The sequence below is a fragment of the Salvelinus fontinalis genome, chromosome 24 (assembly GCF_029448725.1).
Source record: "Salvelinus fontinalis isolate EN_2023a chromosome 24, ASM2944872v1, whole genome shotgun sequence".
Lineage (NCBI taxonomy): Eukaryota > Metazoa > Chordata > Actinopteri > Salmoniformes > Salmonidae > Salvelinus > Salvelinus fontinalis.
The window spans coordinates 7,943,256-7,957,643 of record NC_074688.1 but is presented as its reverse complement, the minus strand read 5'-3'; the positions used below and the strand labels follow the sequence as shown (position 1 = coordinate 7,957,643).

Sequence of the window (14,388 nt, the reverse complement as noted above, 5' to 3'; positions counted from 1 at the left end):
TTAAACTATCTAGAGGAGTAAAACAAGGTTGTCTACTATCGGCATATCTATTTATTATTGCCATCGAAATGTTAGCTGTTAAAATTAGATCAAACATTAATATTAAGCGATTAGAAATCCAGGGACTAAAAACCAACGTGTCATTGTACGCTGATGATTCATGTTTTCTTTTAAAACCACAACTAGAATCTCTCCACGGCCTCTTAGATGATCTAGATACATTTGCTATCCTCTCTGGATTAAAACCAAATTATGATAAATGTACCATATTATGTATTGGATCACTAAAAAATACACATTTTACATTGCCATGTAGTTTACCAATTAAATGGTCTGACGGTGATGTGGACATACTCGGTATACAAATCCCAAAAGAAAGAAATGATCTCACTCCAATAAATTTTTATAGAAGTTAGCAAAAATAGATAAGATCTTGCTACCATGGAAAGGAAAATACCTGTCTATTTGTGGGAAAATCACCCTGATTAACTCTTTAATTATATCACAGTTTACCTATTTGCTTATGGTTTTGCCTACACCTAGTGACCTGCTTTTTAAATTATATGAACAAAAAATATTCAATTTTATTTGGAACGGCAAGCCAGATAAAATTAAAAGGGCCTATTTATATAACGAACATGAATTCGGAGGGCAGAAATTATTAAATATTAAAGCATTAGACCTCTCACTAAAGGCATCAGTCATACAAAAGTTATACTTAAATCCAAACTGGTTCTCTAGTAGATTGGTACGAATGTCTCATCCTATGTTCAAGAAGGGCCTTTTTCCCTTTATTCAGATTACACCTGCTCACTTTCGGTTGCTTGAAAAGGAAATAATTTCCAAAATATCTTTATTTTTTAAACAAGCCTTAGAAAGTTGGTTGCAATTTCAGTTTAATCCACCTGAAAGGACGGAACAAATAGTACAACAAATCTTGTGGTTAAATTCAAATATAGTAATTGATAAAAAAACTGTATTTGTCAAAGAAATGTTTAAAAAAGGTATAATTTTTGTGAATGATGTTATAAATAGGACTGGTGGAGTAATGTCACACATGCATCTAACACAGACATATGGAAATGTCTGCTCTACCCAAAATTACAACCAATTAATTGCAGCATTACCACAAAAATGGAAGAGGCAGGTGGAAGGGGATAAAAGTAAGGAACTTGTATGTCGGCCTTATATTAAAGAACATAAATGGTTAAAGAAAAGTGTGATAAATAAAAACATATACCAATTTCATTTAAGGACCAAAAAACTTACAGCTGTGCCATATAAATTGCAAATAGTTGGGAAGAGATTTTCGATGTACCCATTCCATGGCACATGGTTTATGAATTGATACGCAAAACAACGCCGGATTCAAAACTTCGAATTTTTCAATTTAAATTATTGTACAAAATTCTTGCAACTAATAGAATGTTATATATATGGGGGATACAATCTTCTCAGCTCTGTAGATTCTGCTGTGAGGAGGCAGAGTCATTAGACCATTTATTTTGGTATTGTCCGCATGTAGCTCGTTTTTGGTCACAGGTCCAGGAATGGTTGAAGAATTGCAACATTTGCGTAGAACTAACGCTACAGATAGCAATACTGGGGGATTTGAAAAGCCATAGTCAATCAATCAATAATATAATAATTATTTTAGCAAAAATGTTTATTTTTAATTTACAATCCGTGGAAGCTATGAGAATAGGAAGATTCAAATCTTTTGTGAAGCATCACAGCAGAGTTGAAAAATATATGGCAAATAAAAATCCGAAATGGATGATGTTGGAAGATAGATGGGAAAGGTTGAGTGGAGCTGAAGGGTGGGACTAATAACAAGATAAACAATGTAGGGCATACGGGATCTGTGAAATGTGTATAGGTGCGGAGCTATTGTGAAATAGCACAGTTACAAGTAGAAATCAAACTGGATGGACAACAGAAATAGAGGAAGGACTAAGAACAAACAAGAGAGAACTATTATAAAGTAGATTGTGTCTGTAAAATGAGTATAAGATGTATAAATTGAAGGTAAAAACAGAAATGTTTATCAGTTTACTCCAATTGGGGGATCGGTGGTAGGGTTTGCAGGGAATAATAATAAAGGTATACTCTTTAAAAAAAGTATGTATGTCTATGTAGGTATGTGTATGTATATATGTGTATATGTATGCATACGTGAATGGATATATATATTTACCCAAAATAATATGGGGGATTGGAAATGATGCAGACAATTACATTGGAAGCAACATTCTTTCCGCAATATTAAGTTGATCCATACCCCCCCCCCCCAAAAATAAAAATAAATAAATAAATAAAAAAAATAAAAAAACTTATAACAAGACACCTTATAAATAGAATCCTTTGTAGAAACAAAATCAACGTGGACACCCTGCCTCTGTTTGTTTTTTTAGGCCAGGAGAAAATTCATAGACAGAACTATGGATGCAAGGAATGACCTTCCATGATATAATTTTTTTTATTGTCACCATGTTTTAAGGCTATATAGTGTTTGCTGACATTTATATTGTTTACAAATATTGGAGTAAAAAAAGTTTATATTTTGGGATGTGCTGGGGTATGACAGTTGAACTAATCTCATGACGCATCTATAAGTTCTATCCTTGAAGAAACAATGGCTATATATCAGGGCTATTCAAATCTGACCCTACGAGGTCCAACGCCTGATTCTTTTCTGTTCTACCTGGTCAAATCAAATGTTATTAGTCACATGTGCAGAATACAACAGGTGAAGACCTTACAGTGAAATGATTATTTACGAGCCCTTAACCAACCATGCGGTTTCAAAAAAGTAAAGATAAGAGTAATAGAAAAAAGAATCAAGTAATTAAAGAGCAGCAGTAAAATAACAATAGTGAGACTGTATACAGGAGGGTACCGATACAGAGTCAATGTGCGGGGGCAACGGTTTAGTTGAGGTAGTATGTACATGTAGGTAGACTTATTAAAGTGACTACGCATAGATGACAACAATGAGTAGCAGTTGTGTAAAGAGGGGGCGAGAAGGAGGTGGGGGACACTGCAAATGGTCTGGGTAGCCATTTGACTAGATGTTCAGGAGTCATATGGCTTGGGGGTAGAAGCTGTTTAGAAGCCTCTTGCACCTAGATTTGGATCTTCGGTACTGCCTGCCATGCGGTAGCAGAGAAAACAGTCTTTGACCAGGGTGGCTGGAGTCTTTCACAATTTTTAGGGACTTCCTCTGACACCGCCTGGTTTTAGAGGTCCTGTATGGCAGGACGCTTGGCCCCAGTGATGTACTGGGCCATTCGTATTACTGTCTGTAGTGCATTGCGGTCGGCGGCCGAGCAGTTGCCATACCAGGCAGTGATGCAACCAGTCAGGATGCTCTCGATGGTGCAGCTGATAATTAATATCCCAGGTTTAAATCAGTCCTTGTTTAGAGGGAAAGAATAAAAAAGCAATGGAACTACCTTCAAGGTCCAGATTTGAATTAGAGGGGTATATATAATTAATTTATGAGTCTGAAAATGCACTTTCAATAAACATTTACTAAGCGATTCAATGCTAAATAACAATACATGAGATAAAAATAGATGCTAAATACATTTTTGTTTTGATACATTGTTTATAAACAATACTCAATCATTAAGCTTCTGTGCAACATAATGTATTGGATGAAACTATTTGTAGTGACATAGCTAAATCATTAAGATGCAGCAGAGACTCTCTTTCTGTGGACCAGTTCATCTTTTGAATCTTTTCATCAAGCTCTGTTTTATATCTTTTGTCTTAAAACAGTATATCAGTAGATTGATCATAGGAGGGAGCAGACTATACAACATGATAATAACAATATGTAAATCAGTGCTGAATCTAATGCCGATATTTCTGGACAGACAAATACAAATTCTAGGTACAATATAGAGGGCAATGATGATCAGCTGGCCACATCAGATAGAAAGGGCTTTGAGGCGGCCTTTGGTGCTAACAATCTTAAGAACTGCAACAATAATGTAGTCAAGGGTCTAGATCAGATCATTTTTTAAAGATAATACTGCAATAATCTAATAGTGGTCCATCACTACATATGCTTTACGCTAACACGTGACGTTTCAATAAAATTCCATTTAACAGTAGACAAGATTTAATACGGTTCGCATTGGGTTAAAATGTAAAATCAAAACAATTTTCACTGACATTAATTGAGTTGTCAACAGACATCAAACTAATCTAAATCAGGCGTGTCAAACTCATTCTTTGGAGACCTCAGTGTCGACTGATTTTTGATATTTCCTTACAATTTGTGTGTAATTAAGACCTAGAGTATCAGGTGAGGGGAGTTCCTAACTAACCAGTGACCAATTAAGACCTAGAGTATCAGGTGAGGGGAGTTCCTAACTAACCAGTGACCAATTAAGACCTAGAGTATCAGGTGAGGGGAGTTCCTAACTAACCAGTGACCAATTAAGACCTAAAGTATCAGGTGAGGGGAGTTCCTAACTAACCTGTGACCTTTAGTGATCAGTAAAAGGCAGGAGTGAAAACCTGCAGACACATTGCCTTCCATGGAATGAGTTTGACACCTGTGATCTAAATCAACCAAACCTTGACACTCTATTGTTGATTCACAGTTGAAACCTGACTGGTTAAATGGAGATACAAACCACTCATGACTTTTAACAAATTCAATCAAATCTCAACATTGATTCAACATGAGTACAATGATGATGAAATAACATGGGAACAATATCAACCACTTTTTCTTGGAACAAGCAAGAAACAAGAAATGGCTTTGGTAACCCTAACCGTTACATTTTTGGAGTAATTTCAGACCTCTTGAAAATATATTTCAGCCGCCCTCGAATCTCCTTGGTTTTGAGACAATACACAAGTGGGTTCACAAGAGAGGGGCCCAGAGTAGAGCCAATGATTAGGCCATTTCTGTGAGAGAGTGTGAGAACCAAACCAACCCTGGTGACCAATATTAACAACACCTTGGGGATAAAGAAGCAAGCCACCACTATCATGTGAGAGACACAGGTGCTAAACGTTTTCCTCCTGTCTTTGGATGAAGATATTTGCATCACCTCATAAACTATCTTCATGTATGATAAGAATATCAAGGCTAAATTAACCCATAGTATGGCAGTCCCCACAGTAGACGATAAACTAAAATAATATGTAGGATTCACACATGCTGCTCTTACTAAGGCTGCATATTCACAAAAGCTGTATGGGAGTTTATTTGAGCCACAAAAGGGCAGATTGTTCACTAAGCCAGTCCACAAACTGGCAAATATGCAGCCTAGTGCCCAAGTCGCTATTATAAGTAAACATACATTTGTATTAGTTAAGATAGTCTGATATCGAAGAGGATATGAAATTGCAATAAGGCGATCATAAGCCATCAGAGCAATAGCAAGGGGTTCCATAGTGCTTCCTAAATGAAATAGGAAGCACTGTATCATGCAGGGTGCATAGGGGATTCTTCTCTCCTCACCAAGGAGAACGTTAATCATTGTAACACTAATGCCGCTGGTGTATACTATGTCTACCACTGCCAGCGAGCAAATAAAAAAGTACATGGGGGTATGCAGAGGCTTGTTGAATGCTATGACACAAATGTTGGTGATGCTTCCGATCAGAATGAGAAAGAGGACGAACAAAATGGCTGCTCCCACCAGCTTTGGGTGTTGTACTTCATCCAATCCTGTGATGAGGAATTCTGTTACCGTATATGTTGTTCTGTTGTTTGGCTCCATGTTCCTGTAAAATAATTTACAAAAAATAAGCAGCAAAAGATTGTAAATTGATCTACAGTGATATGCAGAATCTCTAATTGAGAGTGTGCCAGACATTTCTACAATGTAGGCCAACATCACCAACTCCCAGCACTTGCTTGAATATAGAAGCCATGTAACACTATCAGGACAGTATAACTCTGTGGTCACTGATACAGGTCAGTTTGTATTTACTGCTACATGATGGAATATCTGTGAAAATAACTGCATAAAAACAGTCTGAATTGTCAAACTGGTGCATTGATTGTAATAGAAAATATATAATGAGAATCATCTAGAAAACATACTGTTGGTTACAAGGTCAAGTTTTGTTAATGGATTGTTAAGTTCAATACTTACCAGGCCAGCCTTGTGCGCCAAGTTTCACACACAGCAGGTAGATGACACTCTGACCAGACTGGCATTGGATGTCTTTGAATTTATCCCCTTTCTGAACCACCTTCTCTCGGCCACTTGAGGAATCCCACGTCATGATTCTCATTAGACAACTACATACTGATTGGTATCAACAACATGTGTAAAAATTGCACACTTGAACATGCGTACATGCTGATTGGCTCAAAGGTCCCTAAGACACATAAAGACGGACATATTTTGAGTTGTCCTTTATCTGTAATTGGTTGAATTGGGCCCTACGACCTTTAATGAGTGAACTGTAATCATAGATTGCCAAATCCCTAATGAGACAACACAATCTCTCTCATAAAACTTGCATTGATGACAATGGTGAATTCCATGCACAGATCTCAAGATAGAACCTTGTCCCATGAGGACATCCCTCCCTGTGCGCTTTATTCAGTTTCAACCCAAATGATCGACACCCTTGATATAGAATAGCAAAAAAGACTATAAAATAAATGATAGAAATACTGAGCTATACTGTATGCACATTTTTATTTTATATTTTTTATAATAATACAATTGCTCATAGAACATTATTTTCTTTAATAAGTAATACAAATAATCTAAAATATAGGTTTTAAAATTCGTATAAACATAATCTAACAATAAATGTTATCAAAATGTTATTTGCATTAACCTTCTACACTTCTCCTGTTAATCTCATTTAAGTAACTGTATTTTGGCCTTTCGTGGCTTCCTGTTTCACTGGGGTAAAAATATGAGGTAACACGCATGTAAAATCCGTTTGTCATCCATCACCATAGAGAAAGGCAATGAACTCTGAGTCTCTCGGTCCCAGATTTGATGCACCTGTACTGTCTCCGCGTTCTACACTGACCAAAAATATGTAACAATTTCAACGTTTTTATTAAGTTGCAGTTCATATAAGGAAATCCGTCAATTGAAATAAATGCATTAGGCCCTAATCTATGGATTTCACATGACCTGGAAGAAAGATATGCATTGGCACTGATACCTTAAAGAAAATGGGGCGTGGATTGGAAAACCAGTCAGTATCTGGTTTGACCACCAATTGCCTCATGCTGCCCGACACATCGCATGTAGTTGATCAGGCTGTTGTTCGAAGCCTTTGTAATGTTGTCCCACTCCTCTTCAATGGCTGTGCGAAGTTGCTAGGGACATGCTGTCGTGCACATATGTCCAGATCATACCAAACATGCCGAATGAGTGACAACAGGTGAGTATGGAGGCCACTGGGACATTTTCAGCTTCCAGGAATTGGAAGGAACTGAGGAGTTTGTGCAGAAATTCTTTGGTTGTGCATACCCACAATTTCTTCAGCTGTCCAGGTGGCTGGTCTGCATATCCTTGTGACATGGCGCCATGCACTATCAAACTGAAGCATGAAGTGATGGCGGCAGATGAATTGCACGACAATGTGCCTCAAGATCTCGTCACTGTATCTCTGTGCATTCAAATTGCCGTCAATTTAATGCAATTGTGTTTGTTGTCTGTAGCTTATGCTACCCATACCATAACCCCACCGCCAACATGGGGCACTCCGTTCACAATATTGTCAATAGCAAACCGGTCACTCACATGATGCCACACGTGCTGTCTGCCATCTGCCAGTTGTACAGTTGAAACTGAGATTCATCCATGAAAAGCACACTTCTCCAGCATGATGAAGTCGGTTACGATGCCGAACTGCAGTCAGGGCAAGACGCTGGTGAGGACTACGAGCTTGCAGATGAGCTTTCATGAGACGGTATCTGACAGTTTGTGCAGAAATTCTTTGGCTGTGCATAACCACAGTTTCTTCAGCTGTCCAGGAGGCTGGTCTCAGACGATTCTGCAGGTGAAGAAGCTGGATGTGGAGGTCCTAGGCTGACGAGGTTTCACATGGTCTTTGGTTGTGAGGCCGGTTGGACGTACTGACAAATTCTCTAAAACGACAGTGGAGGCGGCTTATTATAGAGAAATTGACATAAAATTCTCTGTCAACAGCTCTGGTGGACATTCCTGCAGTCAGCATGCCATTTGCACACTCCCACAAAACTTGAGACATCCGTGGCATTGAATTGCGTGACAAAACTGCACATTTTAGAGTGGACTTTTATCATCCCCAGGACAAGGTGCACCTGTTTAATGATCATGCTGTTTAATCAGCTTCTTGAGATGCCACACTTGTCAGGTGGGTGGATTATCTTGGCAAAAGAGAAATGCTCACTAACAGGGATGTAGTGGCTGAGGTCCTTGATGATCTTCTTGGCCTTCCTGTGAGACTGGGTGCAGTCGATGTCCAGGAGGGCAGTTAGTGTTCCCCTGATGATGCTTTGGGCTGACCACACCTGCGATTGCGGGTTGTGCAGTTGCAGAGCTAGGCCTTGATACAGCCCACAGAATGCTCTTGATGGTGCATCTGTAGAAGTTTGAGATGTTCTTAGCGGTCAAGCCAAATTTCTTCAGCCTCCTGAAGTTGATGAGGCAATGTTGTGCCTTTTTCTCCATTCTGTCTGTTTGAAGGGACCTTTTCAGGTCCTCAGTGACATGAATGCCGAAGAAGGTTAACCTCACTGGTGTAGGGGTCAGGATTTTCACGTCCGGATGAAAAATGTGCCCAAAGTAAACTGTCTGCTACTCAGGCCCAGAGGCTGGGATATGCTTATTATTAGTAGAGTTTGATAGAAAACACTCTGAAGTTTCTAAAACTGTTTGAATGATGTCTGTGAGTATAACATAACTCATATGTTAGGCGAAAACCTGAGGAAAATCCAACCAGGAAGTGGGAAATCTGAGGTTTGTAGTTTTTCAAGTGATTGCCTATCCAATACAACAAACTAACAGAAATAGGTCAGGAACGTGACAGTGATTATGTTAGGTCAGCGCCTAGCAACAGAAAACCATACAGACATTTTCCAAAGAAGGAGAGGTGTCACAAAAGACAGAAATAGCGTTAAAATTATTCACTAACCTTTGATGATCTTCACCAGATGGCACTCCCAGGACTCCATGTTAGACAATAAATGTGTGTTTTGTTCGATAAAGTTCATCTTTATGTCCAAAAACCTCATTGAAATTGGTGCGTTATGTTCAGAAATGCATTGTCTCAAACAAACATCCGGTGACAGTGCAGAAAGCCACATCAAATTACAGAAATACTCATCTTGATCTAAGATACAAGTGTTAAACATACGATTAAAGATAAACTTCTCCTTAATGCAACCGCTGTGCCAGATTTCAAAAAAGTTTTACGGTGAAAGCACACCATGCAATTATGTTAGGTCTGCGCCTAGCCATAGAAAACCATACAGCCATTTTCCAAAGAAGGAGAGGTGTCACAAAAGACAGAAATAGCGCTAAAATTAATCACATACCTTTGATGATCTTCATATGATGGCACTCCCAGGTCTCCATGTTAGACAATAAATGTTTGTTTTGTTCGATAAAGTTCATATTTATGTCCAAATACCTCCTTTTTGTTTGCGTGTTTAGTACAGTAATACAAAATGCACAAGGCGCATTTTCACTAAGTCCAGACGAAAAGTTAAAAAACGTTTTTTTACAGTTCGTAGAAACATGTCAAACGATGTATATAATCAATCTTTAGGATGTTTTTATCATAAATCTTCAATAATATTCCAACTGGACAAATCCTTTGTCTTTAGAAATGAAAAGGAACAGAGCTCGCGCTCACGGCCGTGCGCATGACTAAACTCATGGCTTTCAGCCAGACCCCTGATTGAAACAGCTCTTATTCTCTCCCCCTTCACAGTAGAAGCCTGAAACAACGTTTTAAAGACTTTTGGCATCTAGTGGAAGCCTTAGGATGTGCAATCTGACTCCATAGACACAGTATATGTGTTAGTTGGTCAGGACGTGAGTTTGGGTGGGCATTCTATGTTTTCTGTTTCTATGTTGGTTTAAGGGTTGCCTGGTATGGCTCTCAATTAGAGGCAGGTGTTTGGCGTTTCCTCTAATTGAGAGTCATATTTAGGTAGGTTGTTTCACAGTGTTTGTTGTGGGTGGTTGTCTCCTGTGTCAGTGTTTGTCGCACCATACGGGACTGTTCGGTTTGTTTGTACATCGTTCTTTTTGTGTAGTCTATTTTCCCTGTTTGTGCGTTCTTCGTGTTATATGTAAGTTCGTATAGTTCAGGTTTGTCTACATTTGTTTTGTTATTTTGTTAATTATTTCAAGTGGTTTCGTTTCGTGTTTTTCCCGTCTTGTTTTATTAAAATTATGTATTCACAATCTGCTGCATCTTGGTTCAATCCCTGCTCCTCCTCTTCGGTTGAAGAGGAGGAGGAATACCGTTACAATCACAAGGTGTGCTTTTGCCGTAAAGCCTTTTGAAATCAGACACTGTGGCTGGATTAACAAGAAGTTTATCGTTAAAATGGTGTATAATACTTGTATGTTTAAGGAATTTTAATCATGAGATTTCTGTTGTTTTGAATTTGGCGCCCTGCAATTTCACTGGCTGTTGGCGAGGTGGGACGCTAGCGTCCCACTTGTAACAGAGAGGTTAAACTGCGGCACATCAATGTGGATGGGGGCATTCTCTCTCTGCTGTCTCCTGTATTCCACGATCACCTCTTTAGTTTTGTTGAATATGAGCGAGAGGTAATGTTCCTGTCACCACTCCGCCAGGGCCCTCACCTCCTCCCTGTAGGCTGTCTCGGCATTGTTGGTAATCAGGCCTACATAACACTGTTGTGTCTTCAGCAAACTTGATGATTGAGTTGGAGACATGCGTGGACACGCATTGATGGATGAACAGGGAGTACAGGCGGGGGCTCAACATGCACCCCTGTGGGGCCCCCGTGTTGAGGGTCAGCATGGCGGAGGTGTTGCAGCCGACCTTCACCACCTTGGGCACTATGGTTTTGAAGACTGAGCTGTAGTCTATGGACAGCATTCTTACATAGGTATTCCTCTTGTCCAGGTAGGATAGGGCAGTGTGCAGTGCACTGGCCATTGCGACGTCTGTGGATCTGTTGGGGTTGTATGCAAATTGTTGTGAGTCTAGGGTGTCGGGTAAGGTGGAGGTGATATGATCCTTAACTAGCCTCTCAAAGCACTTTGTGATGTCAGAAGTGAATGATACCAGGCAATAGTAGTTTAGTTCACTTACCTTCGCTATTTATGGTATAGGAACAATGGTGGACATCTTGAAGCCAGTGGGGACAACAGACTGGGATAGGGGGAGATTGAGTATGCCTATAAACCCTCCAGCCAGATTTGGCCAGAGGTCAGAGGTCAAAGCTAGTCTGTTTGTACCCGTCCATGTTCCCAGTCACCTTTCTGTGGTAAAATACAGTGGTTTGCACATTTTATTTGGTGTGAATCCTGCCATCTATCCATGGGTAGGAGAAGGATGGTGATGTGATCTGATTTGCCAAAGGGAGGGTGGGGGAGGGCCTTATAACTGTCCCGGAACGGAGAGAAACAACGGTCAAGTGTGTTTTCTCCACGTGTAGCACAAGAGATGTATTTGGTAGAATTTTGAGAGCATATTCTCTGATTTCCTTTATTAAAGTCCCCAGCAATAATAAATTCCGAATTAGGAAATGCCATTTCCAGTTTGCACAAAGTCCAGTGTAGATCCTTGTGAGACGTCGCTTTTTCGGCTTGGGGAAAAATTAACCAAAGAAAGTTTTCTCGGCAGCTAATGTGATCGACATTTGATGGTGATGTATTCCAGATTGGGAAAACAAAAGGAATTACGGCACATTATGGCATTGCTGCAACAATAAAGAGTATTCTGGTAACCTTATAACAAGACACCTTATAAATAGAATCCTTTGTAGAAACAAAATCAACGTGGACACCCTGCCTCTGTTTGTTTTTTAGGCCAGGAGAAATGCAACCACTCTCAAATTCATAGACAGAACTATGGATGCAAGGAATGACTATCCATGATATAACATTTTTTATTGTCACCATGTTTTAAGGCTATACAGTGTTTGCTTACATTTAAATTGTTTACAAATATTGGAGTAAAACAAGTTTATATTTTGGGATGTGCTGGGGTATGACAGTTGAACTAATCTCATGACGCATCTATAAGTTCTATCCTTGAAGAAACAATGGCTATATATCAGGGCTATTCAAATCTGACCCTACGAGGTCCAGCGCCTGATTCTTTTCTGTTCTACCTGGTCAAATCAAATGTTATTAGTCCCATGTGCAGAATACAACAGGTGAAGACCTTACAGTGAAATGATTACTTACGAGCCCTTAACCAACCATGCGGTTTCAAAAAAGTAAAGATAAGAGTAATAGAAAAAAGAATCAAGTAATTAAAGAGCAGCAGTAAAATAACAATAGCGAGACTGTATACAGGAGGGTACCGATACAGAGTCAATGTGCGGGGGCAACGGTTTAGTTGAGGTAGTATGTACATGTAGCTAGAGTTATTAAAGTGACTACGCATAGATTACATAAATGAGTAGCAGTTGTGTAAAGAGGGGGTGAGAGGGAGGGGGGGACACTGCAAATAGTCTGGGTAGCCATTTGACTAGATGTTCAGGAGTCTTATGGCTTGGGGGTAGAATCTGTTTAGAAGCCTCTTGCACCTAGATTTGGCGCTTCGGTACTGCCTGCCATGCGGTAGCAGAGAGAACAGTCTTTGACCAGGGTGGCTGGAGTCTTTCACAATTTTTAGGGCCTTCCTCTGACACCGCCTGGTATAGAGGTCCTGTATGGCAGGACGCTTGGCCCCAGTGATGTACTGGGCCGTTCGTATTACTGTTTGTAGTGCCTTGCGGTTGGAGGCCGAGCAGTTGCCATACCAGGCAGTGATGCAATCAGTCAGGATGCTCTCGATGGTGCAGCAGATCATTAATTTCCCAGGTTTAAATCAGTTCTTGTTTAGAGGGGAAGAATAAAAATAAACAATGGATCTTACTCCAAGGTCCAGATTTGAATTAGAGTGGTATATATAATTAATTTATGAGTCTGAAAATGCACTTTCAGTAAACATTTACTAAGCGATTCAATGCTAAATAACAATACATGAGATAAAAATAGATGCTAAATACATTTTTGTTTTGATACATTGTTTATAAACAATACTCAATCATTAAGCTTCTGTGCAACATAATGTATTGGATGAAACTATTTGTAGTGACATAGCTAAATCATTAAGATGCAGCAGAGACTCTCTTTCTGTGGACCAGTTCATCTTTTGAATCTTTTCATCAAGCTCTGTTTTATATCTTTTGTCTTAAAACAGTATATCAGTAGATTGATCATAGGAGGGAGCAGACTATACAACATGATAATAACAATATGTAAATCAGTGCTGCATCTAATGACAATATTACTGGACAGATAAATACCAATTCTAGGTAGAATATAGAGGGCAATGATGATCAGCTGGCCACATCAGATAGAAAGGGTTTTGAGGCGGCCTTTGGCGCTAACAATCTTAAGAACTGCAACAATAATGTAGTCAAGGGTCTAGATCAGATCATTTTTTAAAGATAATACTGCAATAATCTAATAGTGGTCCATCACTACATATGCTTTACGCTAACACGTGACGTTTCAATAAAATTCCATTTAACAGTAGACAACATTAAATATGGTTTCGAATGGGCTAAAATGTTAAATCAAATCAATTTTGACTGACATTTAATTGAGTTGTCAACAGACATCAAACTAATCTAAATCAGGCGTGTCAAACTCATTCTTTGGAGACCTCAGTGTCGACTGATTTTTGATATTTCCTTACAATGTGTGTAATTAAGACCTAGAGTATCAGGTGAGGGGAGTTCCTAACTAACCAGTGACCAATTAAGACCTAGAGTATCAGGTGAGGGGAGTTCCTAACTAACCAGTGACCAATTAAGACCTAGAGTATCAGGTGAGGGGAGTTCCTAACTAACCAGTGACCTTCAGGGATCAGTAAAAGGCAGGAGTGAAAACCTGCAGACACATTGCCTTCCATGGAATGAGTTTGACACCTGTGATCTAAATCAACCAAACCTTGACACTCTATTGTTGATTCACAGTTGAAACCTGACTGGTTAAATTGAGATACAAACCACTGATGACTTTTAACAAATTCAATCAATTCTCAACATTGATTCAACATGATTACAATGATGATGGAATAACATGGGAACAATATCAACCACTTTTTCTTGGAACAAGCAAGAAACAAGAAATGGCTTTGGTAACCCTAGCCGTTACATTTTTGGAGTAATTTCAGATCTCTTGAAAATATATT

At 39.2% G+C, this 14,388-nt stretch overlaps 1 protein-coding gene across 1 annotated transcript; it reads right to left on the bottom strand.

Annotated features, from left to right (window-relative positions):
* Window positions 1-3,728: 3,728 nt before the first annotated feature.
* Window positions 3,729-6,258, bottom strand: LOC129821674 (putative olfactory receptor 10D3). Its single transcript, XM_055879268.1, has 3 exons — window positions 6,126-6,258; window positions 4,819-5,695; window positions 3,729-3,816 (listed from the first exon to the last, which is right to left on the bottom strand). Exons 1-3 carry the CDS (start codon window positions 6,256-6,258, stop codon window positions 3,729-3,731), a joined length of 1,098 nt encoding a protein of 365 aa, XP_055735243.1.
* Between the last annotated feature and the right edge of the window lie 8,130 nt (window positions 6,259-14,388).